At 47.5% G+C, this 26,024-nt stretch overlaps 1 protein-coding gene and 1 pseudogene across 14 annotated transcripts; both read left to right on the plus strand.

The window, feature by feature from the left end:
• Positions 1–8: 8 nt before the first annotated feature.
• On the plus strand, positions 9–11,582 carry C7H19orf18 (chromosome 7 C19orf18 homolog). 14 transcript variants are annotated; one of them, XM_081512116.1, is made up of 9 exons: positions 37–666; positions 2,129–2,159; positions 2,282–2,380; positions 2,970–3,008; positions 6,557–6,640; positions 7,290–7,392; positions 10,338–10,504; positions 10,803–10,950; positions 11,205–11,582. In XM_081512116.1, the coding sequence occupies exons 1-8, from the start codon at positions 535–537 to the stop codon at positions 10,934–10,936; spliced, it is 789 nt and encodes a 262-aa protein (XP_081368242.1). In that variant the 5' UTR covers positions 37–534; the 3' UTR covers positions 10,937–10,950; positions 11,205–11,582. The 14 variants fall into 14 exon arrangements, with proteins under 14 accessions (XP_081368250.1, XP_081368246.1, XP_081368245.1 ...); XM_081512115.1 differs by having other exon boundaries at positions 11,235–11,582; XM_081512122.1 differs by having other exon boundaries at positions 2,282–2,335; positions 11,235–11,582.
• Positions 11,583–23,694: 12,112 nt separating this feature from the next.
• On the plus strand, positions 23,695–25,210 carry LOC145512350 (uncharacterized; annotated as a pseudogene).
• The last annotated feature ends 814 nt before the right edge of the window (positions 25,211–26,024 follow it).

Genomic DNA, 26,024 nt, shown 5'->3' on the forward strand with positions numbered 1-26,024 from the left:
AAAAAAAAGGCAATTAACTCAGAAGCAACAAGGCAGCCTTGCCTTGTGGACGGAGGAGAGAAGGGCCCGGGAATGTGGGCGCTCCCAGCAACACAGTCTTCAGTCAAGAGAGCCAGGGCTCATGCCAGCCTCCCCCACAGAGGCTGTTCTTCCCGGACAGTGCCCTCCCTTGCGACATCACAAAGATGAAACCCCTCTGCAGGGGGAGCAAGCACAGCGGTTACGGGCAGCGCCCTGCTCAAGCTGGGTCCTCACGGTGGGAGGAACCAATCGGTCAAGGGTCTGGAGAAGTACTTGTGCCCCAAACAGGGAGGGTTCCTGCTGGAGAAACGGGGGCCCAAATCACAGGGACCCTGATGAGATTTTCCAGCCAGAAACCACTAAGTTTGGTCTTGTTCCCCAAACTTCTTATCCTGAAAGTTACTTGGGGGCATCTTAAAAATACAGGCCCCTCCCCCCGGCCCCAGAAATAATGTATTTTCAACCAGGACTCTGGAGATTCTTGTCATCCTGGGAGCAGATGTCCAATGGGACATGACACGGTTTATACCTCACAAGGGAGGAAGCCAGCTTGGCTTGAGGTCACTGTGGGTCCACTTTGGGCAGGACCCAAGCAAAGTGCTGGGGACTCGTAAGTTGGCCCCATCCAGCGATGACAGCGTGGAGGTGGGTGGTGGCCTAGGCTTCATGGGCCTAGAGGGGCCACCCAAAGGGCTCCAGGATACAGGTGGGGTGAAACCTGGAGATACAGGGTGACGGTGTGGAACTTTACCTCCAGGCCCCTGGAAAACAGACACAGTTAACTCCTTCCAACCTTTTGTGTTCCGGGAAACCTGGACGAGGAGGAGCCAGATGTTTACAGACCTAGGGGGAAGGATTGGGCAAGGCAGCAGTGACCACTGGGAGATCGATACCCCAGGCCAGCTCCAAAGACAGCAATGTCCCCAGGGACCTTGACAGTCCTAAGTCCAGTCTAAACAGTGCCCACAGGGAGGCCAACATGAAGCTCAAAAGAAATGGGTTTGATCGGAGGCAGTTGTGAGACTGGGATTTAGAGAGCGTGGGAGCCGGGGGCACAGCAGGATCGGGGAGATGGGTTGGGTGTTGAAAGAACAGAGCAAGGCCCTCTTGACGGTCCAGAGCGGGAGGAGGTCGTGGGGGGCGGGGGCGGGCCCTAGCCTTGTCATCCCCCAGACACCTAGGGGGGCAGCTGCCCTCGGGGCCGCGGCACGGGTGGAGAGGCTCCTGGTCCTCGGGGCCGTGTGAGCCTCAGATGTGTCTGGTCTGTTACTGCCATTGGCGGGAGGGATGAAAGCCTATCCGCGTATCATGTGAACTGCCGGATGGGCAGAGGGCAGGTCCAGGGGACAGCCTTCTACACCATCTCATCGTTCAGTCCCCTTGCTACATGCTGAGATGGTTCAATTACTCTCTCCCTTAAACTTGTGGAGATAGCCACTTGGGTCTAGGCTTCTGGATGGTACCCCAGAGGTTGGAGGCATACCAAATTGCTTTTTTTCAAAGATGACACTCTCACATTTTACATCCAGAGCTAATGCTCAGTGCCCACCCTATTTTTGAGCTTTGTGTGCATTGCATTATTGAGCCATCGCTGTAACCCTGTGAAGTGGGTGTTCTTTCCTCCTCCTATTTTACTGATGAGGAAACTGAAGCTCAGAGGGGTTAGGTAACTCGATGAAGCTCAAGCATCTGGAAGCCAGAGGTGAACGTTAGAACGGCCTACAGAGCCCTGCTGCTTCCTCCATTTGCTTCTTGTGATGTGTCGCATTGAGTTATAACTGATTCCCTTCTGTCTCCTCAGAGTCTGGACACTCTGAGGGTCTTACTCCCGGCACACCCTCTCATTCTGTTAGTCTCCCCATTGGCTGACTTGGTTCCATCAAAGAATTCCATGTGGTGACGTGAGCCGACCTCACACTGGTGGCTCCCAGTCAGAGCTGAGACATTCTGTCAGGAGAAGAGCGCCTTAGTTTCTCAGAGAAATACAGGGCAGATGGTGGATGATAGCTAAATACTTCTTTCACCCACACGATAACAAACTAGCAGTTTTGGAATGATGGACAAGGTTCAAAGTTCTTTTGCTGTTTTATTTTTGTTTTTAATGGAGTGCCCAGTTCATCTGTGCGTGCCTTATGCAGGTGAGTTCAAACCACTGGGACAAACGACGGGCTGAATGGTCGCCTCAGCCACTGCTTTCACTCATTTCAGAGGAAGTAAAAAGGGGTGATTACACCTCACTGCTGTAGGTTTTCTTTTCCAGATTATTTTCAGTTAGAAAGACGCCCAAATGTCACCAAACAACGCATACAGTTCGGTAAGCAATTTCATTTGGTCCATGGAGCTATTCCAAGACCCAGAGGTGAGTCATTGTTACTACTCGGTCAGTGAAATGGGAACTGTACTCTGTGGGCCTCCTAGCTGCTATTCAGTGTGTCTTTTCTTCGGTATTTGTTAGTAGCGTGATCCATAAAATAATAAGATTAGATAGACATTGCTTGGAAATTAGATCCTGTGTTCTTCTCTCTCTGTGAGCTGGGTGATGGCGGGGCTGTCACTGTTGGGCCCTCCCGGCACCACCTCTCTGAGCCGATGACAGCACCGCGCCCTTCAGCTCCGCACCAAGCTTCTCTAGGTCCTCAGCTTGGGAGGAGGGTTCCCAGCTGGCACGACTGCAGAAGCGGACCAGGACCCAAATGCACTGTGTTGCTCACAGTCCCTATTCGTCAGAGGAAACACTGGCTCCAAGCAGAGCGCCATGCTTTTGCAGACTAAGCCCCATGCATCGAATCGGCATTGGAGTAAACTTGCTAAGAACATGTACAATCTCAGCAATTAATGTAGGAAACTACATGTCACGCCCTGTCGTCTAATACCAAGTTGTACTGTAATTTTCCTAAATGTATCCTAAACCTCTCTCTTCTCTCTGATCCCCTTCGATGGCCATCTAGCTCCGCGTACCACGCCCATGCAGCCCCCAGCAAGCACTGGTAAGTCAGGGGATCTGGGAGTGCGCGTGGGATCCATGAATATCTGCAAAGCTCTTGTGTCGTATGGCTCCTCTAGGAGGGCATCGCATGATGCTCATAACTAACCTGTACAGCTCCCCGCCGCCGCCCCGTGCAAATTAGCAAGAGGCACGCCTTGTTCCCCATGGCTGGGTTAGTAACCATGCTGCTAGGGACAGGTTAGAAAATAGCATAGATGTCAAAGTGTCAGGAAATATAGAAAAAAAAAAAATCACAATTAATAACATCTGTCCATCCCAAAGACATTCTTTATTACTCTTCCTAAAGCTCAGCTATGGGCTTCCCAGGTGGCTCAGTGTAAAGAACCTGCCAATGCAGGAGACGTAAGAGACGCATGTTTGATCCCTGGGTTGGGGAGATCCCCCGGAGGAGAGCATGGCAACCCACTCCAGTATTCTTGGCTAGAGAATCCCATGGACAGAGGAGCCTGGCTGGCTGCAGTCCATGGGGTCACCAAGAGTTGGACACGACTGAGCAAAGCTCAGCTATAGTATTTCATTTCCCCTTTCACTTCACCACCACCAAAGTCCAGAAAAGGAAGCTGGGTGAAAGGGTTAGAAGGCCCACATTCTAGTCTTACCTTGACACTAACTATCAACGCTAACCTCTTGTGTGGTGGCCCTAGAGGTTTGCTGAGACCTCTGCCATCCCTGAGCATTCAGTCCCAAGTGTAATTTCTGATACGGACAAAGAAGACTAAATTGTTTGTCTAGTCGGATCACTGGAAGACTCCAATCTTCTCTTGTAACTCTCAGCTCTTGGTTACATGGAAAGATGCCTACCTCATAAAAAGGAAAATACAGCTTGAAAATACACTCTAATTCCAGTTTGCAGCTATCATGTTGAAAGTGGGCAAAATATCTCATAATAAACTGTGCCGGCAAAGGAGTAGGGAAATTTAATCTCCCGTCTTGTGTGTAAGCCAGGAATGAGTGCACTTTCTACAGAGGGCAATTCGGGAGTTCTTATAAGAAGAATGCATTCACTTTTTGACCCACAGTTTTGAAATACTGTGGATTTGTTTTAATACCCAGGATTTGTCTTAATGAGGTATGATAAGACCCGCAGACTCAGAAATGATCATCGTGAAGGAGGAAGGTTATATACACATAATCCTAGAAACAGCAGGCAGGGCACACCATGCCAAGCCATGTGGGGAAGGACGAGCCTTGTTAGGAGGCAGTGGGAGGAGAGGGGAGCATGACCCAGAGCTTCTGTTGGCCGTCTGGGGAAGGAACGGGTGAGGCGGGGCAGGCGCATGGAGTGAGCTTAGTGTTGCGTTTGTTGTTATTGTTTCCGTTCAGTCGCTAAGTCATGTCTGACTCTCTGGGACCCCATGGACTGCAGCACGCCAGGCCTCCCTGTCCTTCACCATCTCCCAGAGTTTGCTCAAACTCATGTCCATCGAGTCGGTGATGCCATCCAACGATGTCATCCTCTGTCGTCCCCTTCTCCTCCCGCCTTCAATCTTTCCCAGCATCAGGGTCTTTTCCAGTGAGTCAGCTCTTCCCATCAGGTGGCCAAAGTTTTGGAGCTTCAGCATCAGTCCTTCCAATGAATGTTCAGGGTTGAAGTATGTAGTCCATTTTCCTAGTCCACTTACCTTATCCCTTTGCTTGATGACTTTCTCCTCTGTTTTTCTCGTTCCACAAACACCCCCACCGTATCTACCCCAGCCTCGCTCTTAGAGGATGACCTTGTTCCCACCGTCACTGACAGAACACAAGCACTCGAGCGCGCGTCTGCATCCGCCTAACATGCAATGGAGTAATGCTTTCTCCTCCTCCTCCGGGCCGGGTCAAGGCTGACCCTCACGCGTCTGCATCCGCCTAACATGCAATGGAGTAATGCTTTCTCATCTCTCCTCCGGGCCGGGTCAAGGCTGACCCTCACACGTCTGCATCTGCCTAACATGCAATGGAGTAATGCTTTCTCATCCTCCTCCGGGCCGGGTCAAGGCTGACCCTCACGCGTCTGCATCCGCCTAACATGCAATGGAGTAATGCTTTCTCCTCCTCCTCCGGGCCGGGTCAAGGCTGACCCTCACGCGTCTGCATCTGCCTAACATGCAATTGAGCAACACTTTCTCATGTCTCCTCCGGGCCGGGTCAAGGCTGACCCTCACGCGTCTGCATCCGCCTAACATGCAATGGAGTAATGCTTTCTCATCTCTCCTCCAGGCCGGGTCAAGGCTGACCCTCACCCGTCTGCATCCGCCTAACATGCAATTGAGCAACACTTTCTCATCCTCCTCTGAGCCGGGTCAAGGCTGACCCTCACCTGTGCACCAGCTTCCATCCCCTCAGGCCAGCCCGGGACACTGGTCGATTCTTTCTCCCTTTCCAGTAGCATCACAGTTTAAAGTGTCATCCCTTCCAGGTTCGATGCATGATACAGGGCGCTTGGGGCTGGTGCACCAGGATGACCCGGAGGGATGGGATGGGGAGGGAGGTGGGACGGGGGTCCTGGAAGGGGAACACATGTGCACCCATGATGGATTCATGTCAGTGTATGGCAAAACCAATACAATAGTGTAGGTTAAAAAATAAACTAATTTAATAAAAAAAAGAAGTGTCATCCCTGTGCTGATGAGATCATGATGTCAATTTTCCTGTATTAAAAAGCAATACCTGTCTCCTGATCCCTCAGCCCCCTCTGGGAGATGCCTTCATTTCTCTTCCCGCCATGACAGCAAAACTCTTCAGAAAATTTTGGAAACTTTTGCTCTCTGTAACCCTTTCCTCCTGTTCTCTCATGAACCTCTGTCAGTCATACACATGGGTAATATCACTTTTGACTAGGTCTCCAATGATCTTCCCATTGCCAAGTCCAGTGACCAGTTTTCAGTAGTCAAGGTTTTGAAACCATCTGTAACCCATATCCCCCACATCAGTATTTCATTATGAAAACCTGAAGATGTACAGAAAAATCGATAGAATCATTAAATGAACATCTACGTATTCATTGGAAGGACTGATGCTAAAGCTGAAACTTCAATACTTTGGCCACCTGATGCGAAGAACTGACTCATTTGAAAAGACCCTGTTGCTGGGAAAGATTGAAGGTGGGAGGAGAAGGGGACGACAGGATGAGATGGTTGGATGGCATCACCGACTCAATGGGCATAAGTTTGAGTAAGCTCTGGGGGTTGGTGATGGACAGGGAATCCTGGCGTGCTGCAGTCCATGGGGTTGCAAAGAGTCGGACACGGCTGAGCGAGTGAACTGAACTGAACTGAAAGGTTAAGCATTTAATCTGCGAGCATTTTCATAGTCCAGGTTCTTTTGTTCATGTCATGCTGACTTCACACTGAAGTACCAGTCTCAAAGAGTTTCTCAGCTCAGTTGTTGAGCCAGAGAAGGGAAAGAAAGTGAGGGAGCGCTCCGTGTGACAAGGAGGAGGCACCTCAGTTTGTCAGATTTTATAAATGGTTGAGTAATGTACTCAGTCAATTGCTCCTTTGTTCAGTTTGTACCCATAGTAGCTCTGTCTGTTTATCTTCATTTCAGATGATGGGAAGAGTGAGGCTGCAAGGACCACCCTTGGTTTTATAGGATATTCAATGGGCCTGAACACCAACCCCTGGAATGCAGGTTCGTGGGATTAGATCTCCAATTGCCCTGTAATATCCTGTTTTATTTAAAAACAGCACTGTACGACCTAAGACCATCCGGCAACCCTTGAGTTGTAAAACTAAGGCCACTCTCCTTTTAGCTATATCAGTGGCAGTCTCTCCTATACAACAGGGACCAGTCTCATAAGAAAGGGCTTTGGCCAAAGACAGGAGACATGAAAAAAAGGAGTCAGGATTTAGGTGAGAATTCAAATTATACTCGTTCACACAGGCTGTGCAATCTAGCTTGCATGGTTTTCTTGTAAATTAAGAATTTTGTTTTTAACGTTATTTCTGATTTTCTCTCCCATTCCCCTAAAACAATATGATTAACAAATACATCAACTGATCCATGTATGTGTGCTAAGTCGCTTCGGTCGTGTCTAATTCTGTGCTGCCCTGTGGACTGTAGCCTGCCAGGCTTCTCTGTCCATGGGATTCTCCAGGCCAGAATACTGGAGTGGGTAGCCTTCTCCTTCTCCAGGGGATCTTCCCAACCCAGGAATTGAACCAGGGTCTCCTGCACTGCAGGCAGATTTTTTACCAACTGAGCTATCAGGGAAGCCCTAATAACTGATAGTCACAGCTAAAATGAGATTTTATGAAAACTTCTTTTCTTTCTATTTTAGCATGGATTCCTCATAGACCTGCTCTTGTTAAAGTAATTACAATTGCGTGTATAGCCCTCACTATTGCCCTGATATTTGGGACCACTATTTCCTACGTCATATAGTAAGTCTATGCTAAATAATCTTTACCATCCTTTAGTAAGACATACAAGTAACTAGATTATTTCATGATAGTAATGTTAATAACGGTGATGATGTTGGTAATTCTTACAATCACTGAATAAGTACAGTCATTATAAGCTTTCAGTGTTTTTCGGAATACGGCCTATATTCATGGTGGGTCGTGACATAAATGAAAAATATAAAAAGAAACATGACAAAATAATTAAAAAAAATAAAAAGTATGAATAAATAACAAAAAAGAAACAGGACAGAATGATATGACTCCGTAGAATAGAAATGCTGGTTTTCAACTTTTCAGACTCAAGATTGTGACGTAAAACTTATCTCTTACTGTGGCTCATGATCAAAAATATTCTGAGATGCTGGCATCCTCTCATAATGTGATTTTCTAGAGTGAACCTGATGCTTTGGAGAAAAATCTTAATAGCGCAAAGCAGAAAAGTGACCACTGTCTCTTTCACTAGAAACTTATCATCAGTGTGGTTGGGGTGATAGTAGCGTTTACGGAAGACACTTCATCTTGTTCACACAAATAAAGCTTGTGGCCAAGCTCAGTTTATGTGATCATTTTGAAATTAGTATCAGACAAAAGCGAGCCGCACTGTGACATTGTGCGACTGTGACCAGGAGCAGCACGGTGATTCCTATTCTAGGATTTAGTTCCAGGATTCCACTATATCCCACCAGAAACATCTTGAGGAGGTACTAAATCCTTTGTTAGGATTAAGTGTGCACATGGGAAATACATGGCCATGTATGGAAAATCTTTTAAGATAACCATTTTAGGACTACCTTGAAGTATGTCAAATGAAGGTAAAATCAAAGGTGCAATTGAAGAGATTTTTGCTAATGAGTGAGTGTCACCAGCATGTTTGGTTCTAGATTTTCTAATCTGACGATCTCCTTTGACTCAATTTATGGAACTTCAATTTCAATTTATTTCATTAGTATAGACAAAGATCTTAACAGATATGCAGATTCCTAAAATAACTCACTAAAACATTTCATCCTGAACTCTTTGTGACCAATTAAGTTACTGACCTAATGTCAACATTTATAGCTTTTAAGTTTGTGTTACCCTTAGTGACATTTTAAAACCTGAGGTAAAAGGAAAAATTTGTGCCCCAGAGTACATGTTTTTATGTGGTTTTTAGCCATTAGTTTTTTCCAGAAGTATATTTTGGATATATATGGATGAGGGACTTCCCTGGTGGTCCAGTGGTTAAGACTCTGTGCTCCCAATGCAGGGGACCCAAGTTTGATCCCTGGTCAGGGAATTAGATCCCACAAGCCACAACTAAAAGTTCCCATGCCACTAGTAAACATCCTACATGCCACAGCGAAGACCCAGTGCAGCCAAATAAAATAAATAAATAGATAAATATAAAAAATGAAAATACATTGGTGAGTTTTATTTCATTTAAACCAGGAAAGTAAAATTATAATAAATTTTGTTTCTGGTATAAAGTATTTAAACTTAAAATAATGCTGTGAGTTTTGATATAGGACTTTTCAGTTTTTAAAATATATTCTCAACTACTTTAATGTTTTGAAAAGAAGAGCCATAAAATAATACATAAAAGCATGTATATAGCGACTCAACGTTTTCCCTTTTGACTCAGGCACTCTTGCATTTCATCACAGTGCTGATGGATCCTGTTTTTTCAATTTTGATATTTGGTTTATCATGGATTTTTCCAGTTTTTTTTTTTCCTTTTTTTACCCACACTGCATTGCTTGTGGGATCTTAGTTCCTCACCCGGGGATTGAACCTGGGCCCTTGGCAATGGAAACACCGAGTCCCAACCACTGGACGGCCAGGGGATTCACTCATTTCAGTTTTTAAAAATATTAAGTCAAAATATTTATCATCACTACTGACATTTTTGGCACCCCCTTAAATTTTGCACATAAAATGAGCACCTCATTCTCCTCACCCAAATCCTGTTCCTGTCCCAGTTTCCTGATTATCTGCAGCAGTGTTTACAGTCAGATCAGTTCTTCTGCTGCACAGCATGATTCTGGAATGTTAGCCCTACACCCCTTCCTCCATCTCAGCTCCTTAGAACACAATTAAGCTAACCCTAAAATGATTTATTATTACATGTAGTGTTAGTTGCTCAGTTGTGTCCAACTCTTTACAACCCCGTGGACTGTAGCCTGTGGGGCTTCTCTGTCCATGGAATTCTCCAGGCAAGAATACTGGAGTGTGTAGCCATTCCCTTCTTAAGGGGATCTTCCTGACCCAGGGATCTAACCCAGGTCTCCTACATTACAGGCTGATCCTTTGCCATCTGAGCCACCCCGGAAGCCCATTATTACATGAGTCAAACATAATTAAGAAGGTACGTATGTTAGAAAAAATTAAACACTGTATTATCCATTTCCACTTCACACAGAAATACCTGTTCAATGATCCACTTCCAAGTTTGGATCTAGGTGAGGTGAACAAGGCACTCACTTCAGGTGCAAAATTTAAGGCAGTGCCAAAAACTCTGTAGTCAAGATCAATAATAATATAGTATTTTTTAATCTAAATTAATGCATTCACAGCCCCATGATGAACATTTTAAATACTGGAGACTGAGCAAAAGGAAAAACCAACAGTACCTATGCTATCTTCATTTGAAATGTTGACATTTTGTTCAAAGTCTATTTCTGCCTCCCTCCCCATGTACTAGTACCACCACATACTAGTGACTGCTTTTTAGTCAGAAAATGACAGGACTAAGGATTAAGACGTGATGATTGAGTGTGAAAATTATGCTTTCAAATTTATCTATTTGGGGAATTCTTTTGGTGGTCCAGTGGTTAAGACTCTGCACTCCCTTTGCAGGGGGCACAGTTTGATCCCTGGTCGGGGAACTAAGATCCTGCAAGCCACAGGGCCAGCCTTCCCCCAAAATTATGTATTTTGTTCTCCAGTCGACTGGTACAGGCTGAGGAGAAACAACAACTTCTATCACTTTATAAAAATATCAAGATCCCATCGTTAGGGGATGAAGAGGAAGTCTTTGAGGATGAGGGCCAGGACGAGTCCACGTACCTCCTTCCGGAGAATGAGAAGGAACTGGAAAATTTCATTCATTCAGGTAGGGGGTCAACCAGTTCATCTTGTCAGATCCAAAACTGCAGGAAAGCTAAGCTGACAGGGATGGTTTGGTTTTCTCAAAAGCAAAGCTAAGTGGGAGGCAGGAAAGATGAATATTTCCAGCCACACCTGCAAGAGGGAACCATTCTCAGGGACGCAGAGGAGCAAACAGCGGTGTGGTTGCTTGGTTCCTCTTGCAAGGATTGAAAAGAGAGTTCAGGAACAAAACCTTTCCTGGACTAAACATTTCTCTTACACATACTTATTAATGTTGCGTTATTCTCGCGTTTTGAACGCAGATAGGCAGTTGCCTTCCTACACCGTCTGCCTCAGCCTGATGTGGAAATGGGATCCCAGCCCACCAAACAGGTTACCACCCCTGGGTCAGAGACCCCTGCTGAGAGTCACCCACCACCCCTGCCGGTTCTTGTGAGGAGATAACAACATGTATGCTCATGCGGGCGGGCATGCTAAGTTGCTTAAGTTTTAAAAAAAACAAGTTTATTTACAACATTATACATTTTTAAAACTGGGAATTTACAAAGCTTGAGTACAGAAAGTGGGGAAATAATTTCAAAGTGCAATTTTCCTTATCAGGCAAACAGCGTTCAGTATAGCCTAAAAATTCCATTGTTCCTTCCTTTATTTTTCCATATCTTTCCTCACTTCTTTTGTCTCCATTTTAATTCCTCACTTATTAGTATCTAAGCAACATGATGTCTACATTTTAGTTATTAGATCGAAAAGAAGAAAACATTTTGAAAAGAAGAGATTGAATGTAGCACAAAACTTAGTAAAGGAAGTGAAAATAAAGGATCCTGTACAGATTGCAAAAGCGGGGAGCCTGTGAAAGCAAATGACGGAGATGCAGGACGTGCTAGCCAGTGCAGAGGAACAGCCACGGGAGGACAGATGGCTGAGTACGTGGGCCTGACTTCCTTCTGGAGAACCTTGTACAGGAGCACCCTAAATGATGACAACTAGACGTGAAAGCAGAAAATAAATTCACATGATGTAGCAATTCTTGCTTCCTAGCTCTCATAGTTTTATGAATAAATAAAACTTAATTGGAAGAGAAATCTGACTTTGTAAGTGTGAAAGAGAAATTGTCAGGATTTTCTTTTCTCACTCCTAACCAGCAATTTCTTTGGGCAAGTCTCCCAGACCATGCCAGGGAACCACTTTCATAAAATAAAGCTTCTCCAGTGACATTATCTGTCAATTCCAGTAGCTTGCTTCCATTTTACTATGAGGAGAGTGAGAATGTCAAAATGAATATGACACTAGATTAAGATACATAACCTTTGTTTTTAAGCATCTGGGACCTGGTGAGGGAAATAAGCCTGCAGGCAAAGAGCTGTAAAACGTTGCCAGATGTATTGTAAGCTAGGAGTCACCGGGAGCTGTGGGAAGCGTGAAAAGAGGCAAGATTTAATCTGAACAGGGCTGTTGATTTGGGAAACAATCTGATGGTTCCTCCAGCAGTTAAATACAGAGGCACTCCATGACCCAGCAACTCCTAGGTGTATACCTGAAAGAATTGAAAATATGTGTACCAGCACACAAGAGAAAGCTGTACACAAACATTCATAGCAGCATTATCCATAAGAGCAGAAAGGTGGAAACACCACTTATGTCCATCAGCTGATAAACAGCTGAACAAAATGTGGTCTCCCTGTGCAGTGGATGCGGTTAAGCAGGACGACAGAAGTACCGACACACGCTCCAGCACAGACGATCCTCGAAAACATTAAGTGTAAGTAAAAGAGATCAGACACAAAAGGTCACACATCATATGACCCTGTTAATATGAAACACCCAGACCAGGCAAGTCCATGGAGGGTGAAAGTAGATAGATGGTTCTAGGTGCTGGGGGTGCGAGCAAATGGAAAAATGGTTTGCAGGTATGAGTATTCTTTCGAGGGCAATGAAAATGTTTACCAAAAAAATTCAGTGTGACTGGGCAAGGCGGGTGCCAAACCCAGGCTCAGCTGCTCGCTGCTGCAAAGGCCAATACTCAAGTGTTATATTTGATTTACAATATTATACTAATTTCTGCTGTCAGCAAAGTGACTAGATATATGGATTTAAGTCGGGCCACTGCAGTGAAAGCACCGAGTCCTAACCCCTGGACTACCAGGGAAATCCCTGGACTACTTTTTATCAGGTATCAAGGATACGAGAAGAGCGTAAATCATCTCAGGCAGACATGTCTTAGCAAAAACCAGGGTGCCAGGCAGGATTCTGAGACAGCCTCTGAAAATCCTGCTCCCTGGTGTACACAGCTGTGTGTGCGCACCTGCCATTGAGTGTGGGTCTTCGAATATGATGGATGTCAGTCTTGTGATTAGGCAAAGGTGATGGGATTGTCACTCTTAATTATTACATTAAACCATTTCTCCAAGTCTTTAGGGACTTTATTCTTTAGCCCACCACTCCTCTGTTTATGGAATTCTCCAGGCTGGAGTGGGTTGCCATTTATTTCTCCAGGGGATCTTCCCTGGAGATCTTTCGCGATCCAGGGATTGAACTGCATCTCTTGTCTCCTGCACTGGCAGGCAGGTTCTTTGCCACTAGGGCTATTTGGGAGGCCGCCCCCATGCAGGGAAAGACCTGTGCTAATCAACCCAGGGCGAAGGCTTCAGGCTTTGTCAGGTTTTTCTGGGCATGCATCTTCCCTGCTGTGTAGGTGTGAGTGTTTTCCCCGATTCCGCCGTGTACAGCATGCTGCGTTCAATGTCTAATTTCCCTAGAGTCTCACTCCCCCACACTCCTGATTTTTCTCAGGGCAGTAAACATTCTATCGTGTTCCTCTGCCCTGGTCTTTTCATCCCCAGACATGGCAGGACTGCAGTCTCCCTGCTGCTCTGCCAAGGTTTGGAGTCTACCAGGGGCCTTGCTGGCCTCCATCCTGGCTTTCAGACTATCGCCACCATCGTCATCAGCACTGAGGCAAGTGATGCAGAAACCAGACTGTTGGCCAGCCTCAGACAAGCCAGAACATTGCAGTTAAGTGCCAGACTTTTCCTTCCTTTCCCATAGTAGAACTGAGAATACGGCCGCTTCCACCTCACTCTGCTGTGCCTGGGAGGAGGGCATGGAGCCGTTGAAAAGGCCCTCAAATTCATCTTTTTTCCATTAATTTTTTGGCCTCATGGCATGTGGCTTCTTAGTTCCCTTACCAGAGATCAAACCTGTGCCCCCTGTACTGGAAGCGCGAAGTCTTAGCACTGGACTCCTGGGACAGCCCCCAAATTTATCATTTTGATTTGTGGAATTTTTTTGGTTAGGGTGCTTGCTTAGTTTCTGCAGATCCTTCACTGGTTTCTACAGTCCTTGAAAAACCATTTTGACCAGCATGATGTTGTTTACCTAGAGTTTTTAGGGGCAGCAAGGACCTATAATTGACTGCTCTGCCATTTACTGATGCCCCTCTGATTCAAGGTTGACTCTTTTTTTTTTTTTAGAACTCTTTTCCATCTTAATATTTAGTTTTATTTATTTGTTTGGCTGCTCTAGGCCTTAGTTGCAGCACATGGGATCTTTGATCTTTGTTGTGGCATGCAGACCATACTTAAACGCTTACGTTTCTCACTGCTGTCTGGTGCCACTCTACCCATAAATTCAGGATCAAAATATACACATACCTTTAAATGCTCTCCATAATCTGTCCTGTTACATTTAGTTTATTTTTTACTGGGCTGGGTCTTCATCACTGCACACAGGCATTCTGTGACTGCGCTGAGCAGGGGCTGCTCTCCGTCGCAGTGTGTGGGCTCCTCGTCGCTGTGGCCTCTGTGGAGCAGGGGCTCCAGGCGTTTCTCAGTGGTCGTGGCTCAGAGGCCCAGGCGCTCCTTAGCAAGTGAGATCTTCCCTGAACAGGTATTAACCCTGTGTTCCCCGCATTGGCAAGCGAATTCTTAACTACTGTGCCACCAGGAAGTCCTGTTCTGTTACGTTTGTGACTTAAATTTTATGTCTCTATACCAACGTCACAGTGTTTGTTTTTATTGACTTAAAAAAATGCACAACATGAAAGTTGTGCATCAGGTTTTATTTGGGGCAAAATGAGGACTATAACCTGGGAGACAGCATTTCAGATAGCGCTAAGAAACTGCTCCAAAGAGGCAGAGGGAAAGGTCAGTATATATGTAATTTTGGTGAAGGAGGAGTACATGCAATCAAGCACGTTTTTTGCAAAAGATTTCTGCTAGTCTCGTCAAGGTTAGTACTAGTCACAAGGAGCAGTTGTCACAATGAAGGGTTTTAGTGCTTTTGTAGATATGAGGAGATGCAAGAACGGGGCTCATGAAATTGGCTCCTGAAAACATCTATCTGAAGACCTATTCTGCTAGTTTTTCCCGAGCAGAGTGCCTCATTTCTCCTCTCCACCTTGAACTCCTTTCAGGGAGATGTTGAAAGTCAGCAGCTACAGAGCACATGAGTTAATCCTCTTGGAGGTAGATAGCAACTGCCAATTTCTAATTGGCATTTTTTACTCTAGATTTATGTCTCAATTTCTTTCAGAGCAATTACTCCAAATTTACATAAATTACTTTTGTCAATTTATGATCATTGTCATACGATTGTTAATGATAATTTCTTGAATTTCAAAATAGGTTGAATTTTTATAATTTTGACGCTTGAATTGCACATGATATTTATGAGTTTTCTCTTCTCGTGGACACACCTTTTGTGATTCTATGGAGGACAGGTGCATTATATCTGTAGCTTCTGTGAGAATCTGAATCTGTTTTGCCTCTGAGAGCATGCTGAACTTCCTGGAGTCCAAACTAATAAATAGGTCGCCAAACACCTAAGAGTTTTCAGTTGCAGATAGGATGCTCCAGTAATCTGAGTACAGCCTCTTTAAGAAGGAGCGAAGTCCCGCCTCTGCCCGGAAACCCAGAGGCACCATTTCCCAGCAGAGTTTTGCCTCCTTTACTGGAGGATGGTTCAGTTCAGTTCAGTCATGACCGACCCTTTGCGACCCCATGGACTGCGGCACGCCAGGCCTCCCTGTCCATCACCAACTCCCGGAGTTTACTCAGACTCATGTCCATGGAGTCGGTGATGCCATCCAACCACCTCATCCTCTGTCGTCCCCTTCTCCTCCCGCCTTCAATCTTTCCTAGGATCAGGGTCTTTTCCAACGAGTCAGCTCTTTGCATCACATGGCCAAAGTATTGGAGTTTCAGCTTCAGCATCAGTCCTTTCAATGAATGCTCAGGATTGATCTCCTTTAGGATGGACTGGTTAGATCTCCTTGCGGTCCAAGAGACTCTCAAGAGTCTTCTCCAACACCACAATTCAAAAGCATCAATTCTTCTGTGCTCAGCTTTCTTCACCGTTCAACTCTCAACATCCATACATGACCACTGGAAAAACCACAGCCTTGCCTAGACGGACTTTTGTTGGCACAGTCGTGTCTCTGCTTTTTAATATGCTGTCTAGGTTGGTCATGGCTTTCCTTCCAAGGAGCAAGCGTCTTAGGACCAATTCGAAGGGGTGGGACTTCTGGTTTCACTCTCGTGGCTGACGTTACAACTGCCTTAGGTCTGTTTGGGCACCGGTGCCTAGGCTTTGGACAGACATGAGGGACCTAGAAGGTCTGAGAAGAGGCGTTGTCCCCGCTGCACCGAGGCGGGTCTGAGGCTCCGACGTGGCCCCAGGTCCCCCTCTCCAGGCCCGAGATGGGGCTTGCCACAACGAGTCCCCCTGCTGCTCCCACCCTTCACGAACCCCGATGGCAGCTGCGGGACCGTCTCAGGTAAACGCACGTCCCGTGGACCCTCGCTGCCCTTGCCCCACCGGACACTGAAGCCCTGACGGCAGGGCGCCTGCTCGGTGCCCGCAGCCCCGGGTGTCATATGGGTGATGCCGAAAGCTCAGCATCTGTGCAGAGGTGCGGAATGGGATCTCGGAGCTTTTCCGTGAACAGAGATGAGTGTCTGTACTGCTTTGCCCGGCGAAGGGAGACACAGTGGGCACGTGCCCTGAAACACAGTGCGTCCCAGCCCCCGGGGCTGTCAGTGAGGAGGTACTGGGTTCCAGGGAGGAGTTGGGACCAGGGTGTGTGTGCCAGGCCTACATGTCTTCAGTCTGGCCTCATTGGCCTCCTGATCGTCTCTGAAGAATGCTTCCTCAGGTATTTAGCATTTTCTGTTTGTTGGCTGTTTTAGTTCTGCAGTAGAAATCAGAATATCGTTGTGTGTATCACGTGATCTACACACAAGAAGCTGGGCATAGGGAAGGGCTTCCGTGCGCAGGAGCCGCACTGGGTCCTGTTGGGGTTTCAGGTGGGCACCCGTTTCTGACGGTGTTGTGGCAGCTGGGGGAGGGTGACAGGCAGAGAGACACCTGATAACAGGCGCAGTGAGCACTGAGGGTCAGAGGCTGAATGGCTGCCGAACACCTCAGGGCCGTGCGGGGCACAGAAACGTGAACCCGTCCAACCCGCAGCCGTGGCGCGTCTCTCTCCACTCTTCCGTGGCTGCTGGTGACAGTAGAAGGTGTCCCAGTCCCTCCGGGGCCTGACACTGAACCACAGGTTCGCTGGGGCGGGCCACCTGTGGGCTGTTACTTGAGTGAGGGGCAGGTGGACAGAGGAGGGTTTTAGGAAGGGGCCGCCAGTGAGACGGAGGAGGAGGAGAGTCGTGTGTGTCTGACCCACCTGAGGCTCTGTGTGCCTGAGTCTGAGGCAGGGAGCAGAGCCAGGCAGGGAGAGCTTCGTAGACAGTTTGGGGGCTGCAACTGCTCGGGGAAGACATGAGACAACTGGTGTAATATCACATCATGGCGAACTGTGCAAAGCGTCGTGTGGGTGGCGTCTGCCAGGCTGCCACACAGGCCCATCATGGGCAATCTTAAAGTGGGTAGTGAAAAATAGGATGGCTCAGATGTCCTGGATACAAGTTGCCCTCCCCACTCTGTTCCTACAGGTAAGCTCTCCTAGCCGGATACTCCTCCTCTTCTCTTTTTTAATCAAGGAGACCAGAGCAGTTCCTGTTTATCTCTTTGTAGCAGGTTTCAATTTCTACCAATCCGTGGAAGTTTGCAAAAAGCCTATCACATCCTCCCATCGAAACCAAGGAACACTTCTCTTGATACTACAAAGCTTACTTCCCACAGTCCGTGGCAGTTTACTCTTTGCTGTTCTATCAAACTGGGAGTGAGTTTTTTTGTAAGCTAAGTTAGTGAAAGTGAGAGTCAGTCAGTCATGTCTGACGCTTTGAGCCCTCATGGACTGTACAGTCCATGGAATTCTCCAGGGCAGAATACTGCAGTGGGCAGCCGTTCCCTTCTCCAGGGGATCTTCCCAACCTGGAAGGATTGGGAAGGATTAAACCCAGATCTCCTGCTTTGCATGCGGACTCTTCCCCAGCAGAGCCACCAAGGAAGCCCGGCTCTTTCTGAAATACAAACTCTGTGTGGTCTTGTGTGGTGTGCTGTGCCCTCCTTTCTCAGGCTCTGCATCTACGGGATTCATAAATGTCGATTTATGTCATATGTTCAGGGTCACATATTTGGCTGTCTCCATAACTACACACTGGGAATTCCACCCTCAACAGTGGAGTGGAGAGATGCCAATTAAGGCACAAGTAACATGGGAAGAAATTAAATTGAATTTTTATTAAAAATTTATTAAAAATTTTTATTAAAAATTAAATTAAATTAAATGGAAGAAAGTAGGGAAAACCACTAGTCCATTCAGGTATGACCTAGATCAAGTCCCTTATGAGTATACAGGAGAAGTGACAAATAGATTTAAGGGACTAGACCTGATAGACAGAGTGCCTGATGAACTATGGACAGAGATTCATGACATTGTACAGGAGACAGGGATCAAGACAATCCCCATGGAAAAGAAATGCAAAAAAGCAAAATGGCTGTCTGAGGAGGCCTTACAGATAGCTGGGAAGAGAAGAGAAGCGAAAAGCAAAGGAGAAAAGGAAAGATATTCCCATCTGAATGCAGAGTTCCAAAGAATAGCAAGGAGAGATAAGAAAGCCTTCCTCAGCGATCAGTGCAAAGAAATAGAGGAAAACAACAGATTGGGAAAGACTAGAGATCTCTTCAAGAAAATTAGAGATACCAAAGGAACATTTCATGCAAAGATAGGCTCGATAAAGGACAGAAATGGTATGGACCTAACAGAAGCAGAAAATATTAAGAAGAGGTGGCAAGAATACACAGAAGAACTGTACAAAAAAGATCTTCACGACCCAGATAATCACAATGGTGTGATCACTCACCTAGAGCCAGACATCCTGGAATGTGAAGTCAAGTGGGCCTTAGAAAGCATCACTACGAACAAAGCTAGTGGAGGTGATGGAATTCCAGTTGAGCTATTTCAAATCCTCAAAGGTGATGCTGTGAAAGTGCTGCACCCAATATGCCAGCAAACTTGGAAAACTCAGCAGTGGCCACAGGACTGGAAAAGGTCAGTTTTCGTTCCAATCCCAAAGAAAGGCAATGCCAAAGAATGCTCAAACTACCGCACAATTGCACTCATCTCACCCGCTAGTAAAGTAATGCTCAAAATTCTCCAAGCCAGGCTTCAGCAATATGTGAACCATGAACTTTCAGATGTTCAAGCTGGTTTTAGAAAAGGCAGAGGAACCAGAGATCAAATTGCCAATATCCGCTGGATCATCGAAAAAGCAAGAGAGTTCCAGAAAAACATCTATTTCTGCTTTATTGACTATGCCAAAGCCTTTGACTGTGTGGATCACAACAAACTGTGGAAAATTCTGAAAGAGATGGGAATACCAGACCATCTGACCTGTCTCTTGAGAAACCTGTATGCAGGTCAGGAAGCAACAGTTAGAACTGGACATGGAACAACAGACTGGTTCCAAATAGGAAAAGGATTACGTCAAGGCTGTATATTGTCACCCTGCTTATTTAACTTATATGCAGAGTACATCATGAGAAACGCTGGGCTGGAGGAAGCACAAGCTGGAATCAAGATTGCCAGGAGAAATATCAATAACCTCAGATATGCGGATGACACCACCCTTATGGCAGAAAGTGAAGAACTAAAGAGCCTCTTGATGAAAGTGAAAGAGGAGAGTGGAAAAATTGGCTTAAAGCTCAACGTTCAGAAAACTAAGATCATGGCATCTGGTCCCATCACTTCATGAGAAATAGATGGGGAAACAGTGGAAACAGTGTCAGACTTTAATTTTTTGGGCTCCAAAATCACTGCTGATGGTGATTGCAGCCATGAAATGAAAAGATGCTTACTCCTTGGAAGGAAGGTTATGGCCAACCTAGATGGCATATTTAAAAGCAGAGACGTTACTTTGCCAACAAAAGTCCATCTAGTCAAGGCTATGGTTTTTCCAGTGGTCATGTATGGATGTGAGAGTTGGACGGTGAAGAAAGCTGAGCGCCGAAGAATTGATGCTTTTGAACCGTGGTGTTGGAGAAGACTCTTGAGAGTCCCTTGGACTGCAAGGAGATCCAATCAGTCCATCCTAAAAGATCAGTCCTGGGTGTTCATTGGAAGGACTGATGTTGAAGCTGAAACTCCAATACTTTGGCCACCTCATGCGAAGAGTTGACTCCTTGGAAAAGACCCTAATGCTGGGTAGGATTAGGGGCAGGAGGAGAAGGGGACGACAGAGGATGAGATGGTTGGATGGCATCACCGACTTGATGGACATGGGTTTGGGTAAACTCCGGGAGTTGGTGATGGACAGGGAGGCCTGGCATGCTGCAATTCATGGGGTCTCAAAGAGTCAGACACGACTGAGCGACTGAACTGAACTGCACATGGGAAGACCAGGGCCGTGCCTCTGGCGTGAGCCCTCAGGCGGTGGTGGCCATGGCATGTGGCTGTGGAATCTAGAGATGTGAGGGATATGCATTGGAAAGAGTGGTGTGTCCTTAGAGAGAGAGAGTACCTCATGGTTCCAGGATCTGGTATTGAGCCCTTGGTAATACGGGGGTAAAATGAGCAGCGGGATCCTCCTATGCCAGGCCCATGGGTTAGAGACACAGTTGACCTTCTAACGAGAGGTTAGAAGCACCAACCCTCTACACACACGAAAATCCACATAAAATTTACATTGTGACCCTCTGTGTCTGTAGCTCTACGTCTGCTGATTCAACCAACCTGTACCCAGCTCATGAAGTAGTGTTTATTTATTGAAAAAAATTCAAGCATGAGTGGACGCTTGCAGTTCAAACCTGTGTTATCCAAGGTTCGACTGTATGTTTTCCACCTTCCTCTTGTGGATGTCTGGATCCAGTGATTCGTGGGCACATGAAGACACAATGGCGTCAGTGGTGTTGAGGCCTCGTTTCTCAGAACCCTGAGTTAGGGAGTTTGGGAGGAGGTTGGGCGTGGAATAGACGTGTGGGGGAAGAGATTGTGGCTCTGAAGTGGGCTGTTCTGTGATTCTTCTGTCACCATCTTGGCAGGGGAATGTGACCTCTGAGGGTGTGGCAACGTGCTTCTCTTTGGAGGGATGGAATCTGCTTGGTGAGTGTCAATGATGCGTATACCATGATATGATGCTGGAGAACTTGGCACTTGTAACCCCCTGGGTAAGGCCCTCAAACCTACCCCATACCCACAGTCCGTGTCTGCCCCCAAATTGTAGCTAGTTCTAGCATCAACTCTAAATTCCAAAGTCTCATCTAAGTATCATTTAAATCAGATATGGGTGAGACTTGAAGTACAGTTTATCCTTCAACAGATTTATCTCCAGCTGAGAACCTATATAACCGAACAAGTTATATACTTCCAGAATATAATAATGGAACAGGCATGGGATAGACATTCCCATGTCAGAAGGAAGCAATTCCCATTCCAAAGGAAAGAAAGGAGTGACAGGTACCAAATAAGTCCAAGACTTACTGGGGCAAGTTTGTCTGAACCTTAATCCTTAAGAATGCTCCTCGGCGGGGGTTCAGTTCCTGCCCTCCAGGCCCGCGAGGGGCAGCCCCGCCCCTGCCGCTCTCCTCGGGGGCAGCCCCGCCCCTGCTGCTCTCCCGGGGGCAGCCCCGTCCCTGCCGCTCTCCTCGGGGGCAGCCCCGCCCCCGCCGCTCTCCTCCGGGCAGCCCCGCCCCTGCCGCTCTCCTCGGGGGCAGCCCCGCCCCTGCCGCTCGCCTCCGGGCAGCCCCGCCCCTGCTGCTCTCCCGGGGGCAGCCCCGCCCCCGCCGCTCTCCTTCGGGCAGCCCCGCCCCTGCCGCTCGCCTCCGGGCAGCCCCGCCCCTGCCGCTCTCCCGGGGGCAGCCCTGCCCCTGCCGGTCTCCTCGGGCAGCCCCGCCCCTGCCCGCTCTCCCGGGGGCAGCCCCGCCCCTGCCGCTCTCCCGGGGGCAGCCCGGCCCCTGCCCGCTCTCCGGGGCTGGAGTCTCATGACTGCCGCTCTCTCAGACTGGCAGTGTGACTCGTGGCTCTGTCGGTGTTGGGTGCAGGACCTACAGCTCTGGACACCGCGTCTTAATAATTGCACACATAATTTTCCATTTTGCTAAAACACTTTACATCTGTCTGTATAATCCAGATTAACAAAATCTGAGAGCTGCAAGAAAATAGTGTGCTGATTTCTGTGCAATCTACAAAACTCCCACCGCTGGTCAGGGACCGGGCGCCGTCAGGAAGAAAGTACAGGTCAGCGCGGGGTTGGTACAGTGTTCTGCAAATGGCACAAAAGGCCCCTCGGGAAACTGGGCTCGGTTCCGTTCAAAGCGCCTCTAAGAACGCTCCCTCCACAGTCCCGCACGTGGGGCCCAGGTCAGTGGCCCACAGCGCCTGCCACTTCCCCCTCCCAAACTGAGGGTCCTCGGCGGGCATCTGTGCCGCTTCTGCCACCGAGCCAGGTCCGACCACCACCTTCCTCTCCCCCTCTGGTACCGCTGTTCCCAAAGCCCAGAGCCTGCGCACACCCTGGAGGGCTGGGGTGGAAACGTGTTCAGTCAGGGTCTCCCTCCCGATTCCAAACCAACCCTCCACCCCCGGCACCCACCCCCACCAAACTGGGCCGGACATAGTGCATAGTCTAGACCACACAGGTGTGTGTGTGCAGGTATAAACGACTATTTTGTCCCAAGAGTTAAAGTCATGCAGGGTCATGCTCTTCTGTCTGAATAACTTATTAAAAGACAGGTCGGCTTCAGGCTGGGAGGAGCTGTGGGCTCTGCGGTGCAGGCGGCCGCCTGGGTATGTGAGAGTCACAGGACAGAGCCCGGCAGCCGTGAGGCAGGAAGTCCTCCCGGAGATCTGGGAGAGGCCATCGCGACGGAGCTGGCCCTGGGGGAGGGGGACCCCACGGCCACCTCCGCCCAGCTCTCCTGGAGGGCCCTGACCACCGCTGTACAGCACGTTGCTATGGGAACCACACCTGGATGATGACGCCAGTCAGCAAAGCCCGGCAGAGGAGGGGCAGGTACCAAAGGCAAGAGAGGTGATCCGATGTCGAAGCAAAGCTGGACTGGGGAAAGCCAGGGCAAGGTGGACAGTCGGGCTCCAGAGAGCGGGGCTGGGGCCGGGCCCTCACTGGTCTGGGTCCAGTCTGGGCGGGGCCGGGGTGGGAGCCTGCGGGCACCTGCGCGCTGCCGCCTGGCCACACCCTCAGCACGCACGGAGCTCGGCGCCCTGGGCGGGGGCCGCAGGCCATCCTCGGGGACTGACGGCTGCGCCACCGCCTGCTGCTGGCCCGGGGGCTGCGGGGCGGGGCCTCACCCCAGAGGCTCTCACACACATAATGTTTAAACAGTCATTGAACACCAGCGACTCTGTTGTGGTTGCATTTTCTTGGGCCTAAACTCGATGTTCTATCTATATAACACACCCGTGTCAGCAAACGCCCAGGTCTCCTGAGAGCTGTCTCCAGAGGAAGGAGTTGTAGACCCTTTCTGTCTCACAGTGGCAGAGTATTTAACCTCCTGAGTCCACCTCTGAGCTGTGATCTCTAGAGGCCCAGTTCTGCTAAGCAGACCATTCTCAACCTGTCCCCAAGTCTTTAGTACTCAGAACAATCCCACTGATTGTTCCTGGGTTTGTCCCACACGCACTTTTCTACAGGTTACCCCTTCTCACCGGAGCCAGCATGCACTTCACCAGCGTTTCTTCCTTTCAGGTTGTTGGAGTGTAGTGAGGATAAGGAAGCATCTGAGCAGAGCGTGTCTGCCGATGTAATGCCACAACAAACTGCTTTTGCAGTATTTCTCGCCAACATGCCGCTTGTACTGCTGATAAAGGTTTGCAGTGCGATGAAATCGATTTCCACATGCCCCACACGTGTGCAGTTTCTGCCTATGCTGTTTCCTGGTGTTCAACCAAGTGCAAACTGTGTCTCAACGTGGGCCCACACACCTCACACAGGTGTGCCTTCTGGGGAAACAGACCTGCTTTGAGGGTCCTGTCCTGTGGCATTACATCGGCAGACACGCTCTGCTCAGATGCTTGTTTTTGAAGAGCTGCAAATTCCAAGTCTCAGGGAAATCGTTTATCTCTAAGGAGGTTGGGAAGGACTTCCTGGGCAGCTCAGGACATCTTCAGCAACAGGCCCCTCACACCAGGGAGAAGCCAAATAGCAGAGCAGAGGGAGTGGTGGCTTCTGCAGTGTAAAGTCACTGCCTCAAGTGTGTGAGAGCTTGGGGCCCCAAACACACACTTGTTCAGCACCAGAGAGTCCTCATGAGGGAAAAATCTTACCGGTGCAGTAAAAACAAAAACTGTATCTTCAGGGAGTATTTGAGAGTTCACACTAGAGAAAAGCCTTATGTGTGGGGGGAATGTGGAAAACCCTTTAGACAAAGCTCTGGCCTCTTTCAACCCCAGGAGGTTCACACTGGAGTAAGACCTCGTGAGTATGATGAATGTAGAAAATTATTTAGCAATCATTATGCATCAAAAAGTTCCTACTGGTTAAAAGCCATATGATTGCAGTGAATGTGGGAAATTCTTTAGCTATAAGTCTGACCTCATTACTCACCAGAGAATTCTTACTAAAACAAGGCTTTATGAATGCACTGAATGTGGGAAGTCTTTTAGCCAGAGCTCTCACCTAATTAAAAAGCAAAGAGTTCACACTGAAGAAAGGCCTTATGAGTGCAGTGAATGGGAAATTCTTTATTTCCTTCAGCCACTTGTTCCAACACCACAGAGTTCACACATGTTTAAGGTCTCATGTGATGAATGTTTACCAACTTGTCCAACCTCATTAAACACCAGAGAGTTCACACTGGAGAAAGGCCATTTGAGTGTAGTCAATATGGAAAATCCTTTAGCTGCAAATCTTACCTCATTTCACACTGTAGAATTCACACTGGGGCAAAGCCTTATGATTGTGGGCAATGTGGGAAATCATTTAGCTATAGCTTGACACTCTTTCAACGCTGGGGAATTCACACTAGAGAAAGGCCTTATGAGTGCAGTGACTGCAGGAAATCTGTTAGCCACAGCTCTAATTTCATTAGACACCAAAGAAGTCACACTGGAGAAAGGCCTTATGAGTGAACTGAGTGTCAGATCCTTCAGTGACAGTTCTAACCTCATTAAGCATCGGAGAGGTCACACTGGAGAAAGGCCTTATGGGTGCAGTGAATGTGCGAAGTCTTTTAGCCAGAGCTCTAACCTCATTAACCACCGGAAAGTTCACATTAGAGAAAGACATTCGAGTTTAGTGAATGGAAGTCCTTTGCCTTTAACCCTAGTCTGCCAAAGTACCAGAATGTTCACAAGGAATAAAGACCATTATATAATATTGGTCAGTCTGTTATAGACTGAATTGTGTCCGTCAAAATTTGTGCATTCAAGCACTAACACCCAATGTAACTTTTTAGGTGTCGCCTATAAGGAGATGGATGATTAAGGACAAATGAGGTCATGAGAATGGCCTCCTAGTGTGACTTGTGTCCTTATAAGAAGACCAGACACCAGGAGGTGCTCACTTGCTCTCTGCATTTTTGAACAGAGGAAAGGCCATTTAATGACACAGCAATCTTGATGGCACCTCGGCCTTAGACTTCCAGCCTCTAGAAATATGAGAATGTGCATCCCTTGAAGCCACCTAACCAGGGATTTTGTTGTGGCAACCTGAGAAGAGACAAAGATGCAGAGAAGGTGCTGCACTATATTCTGTTGCCTCCGTAAAGCTACAGCAGACATGGGTAACGTCAAGAGCATGTATATAGCAGCAAAGCATAGTGAATTAGGAAGTTACAAATTTTAAGAGTTTGTTTAAAAAGCAAAACAGCTTTATTAAAATACAATCAGTTGTCATTCACAATAGTCATTTTCTGTAATTCACTGAATTAATGGATGCACAACCATTGTTTCTAGGCGAAATAACAGAATTAATTTCCTGAGAGCCTCTGGTCACAAAATTGTTGTCCACCAGTCAGTAAATAACATTGTTTTCCTGTTTGTTTGTTTGTTTTTTTAAGCAACTCATTTACTATATACTGTGTCGATGTGACTGGTGATGGAAGTCAAGTCCAATGCTGTAAAGAACAATATTGCATAGGAACCTGGAATGTTAGGTCCACAAATCACGGTAAAT

Source organism: Giraffa tippelskirchi, chromosome 7 (assembly GCF_054371585.1).
Source record: "Giraffa tippelskirchi isolate mGirTip1 chromosome 7, T2T-mGirTip1v1.2.pri, whole genome shotgun sequence".
Lineage (NCBI taxonomy): Eukaryota > Metazoa > Chordata > Mammalia > Artiodactyla > Giraffidae > Giraffa > Giraffa tippelskirchi.

What these genes read in the sequence shown, in the direction of transcription:
- C7H19orf18 (XM_081512110.1), top strand. Translation starts at nt 535, where the DNA reads ATGACACGGTTTATACCTCACAAGGGAGGAAGCCAGCTTGGCTTGAGG. An exon ending in CAAAGGGCTCCAGGATACAG is followed by an intron (nt 728 to 2,281) that starts GTGGGGTGAAAC and finishes TTTCTTTTCCAG; the next exon opens with ATTATTTTCAGTTAGAAAGA. An exon ending in AGCTATTCCAAGACCCAGAG is followed by an intron (nt 2,381 to 2,969) that starts GTGAGTCATTGT and finishes ATGGCCATCTAG; the next exon opens with CTCCGCGTACCACGCCCATG.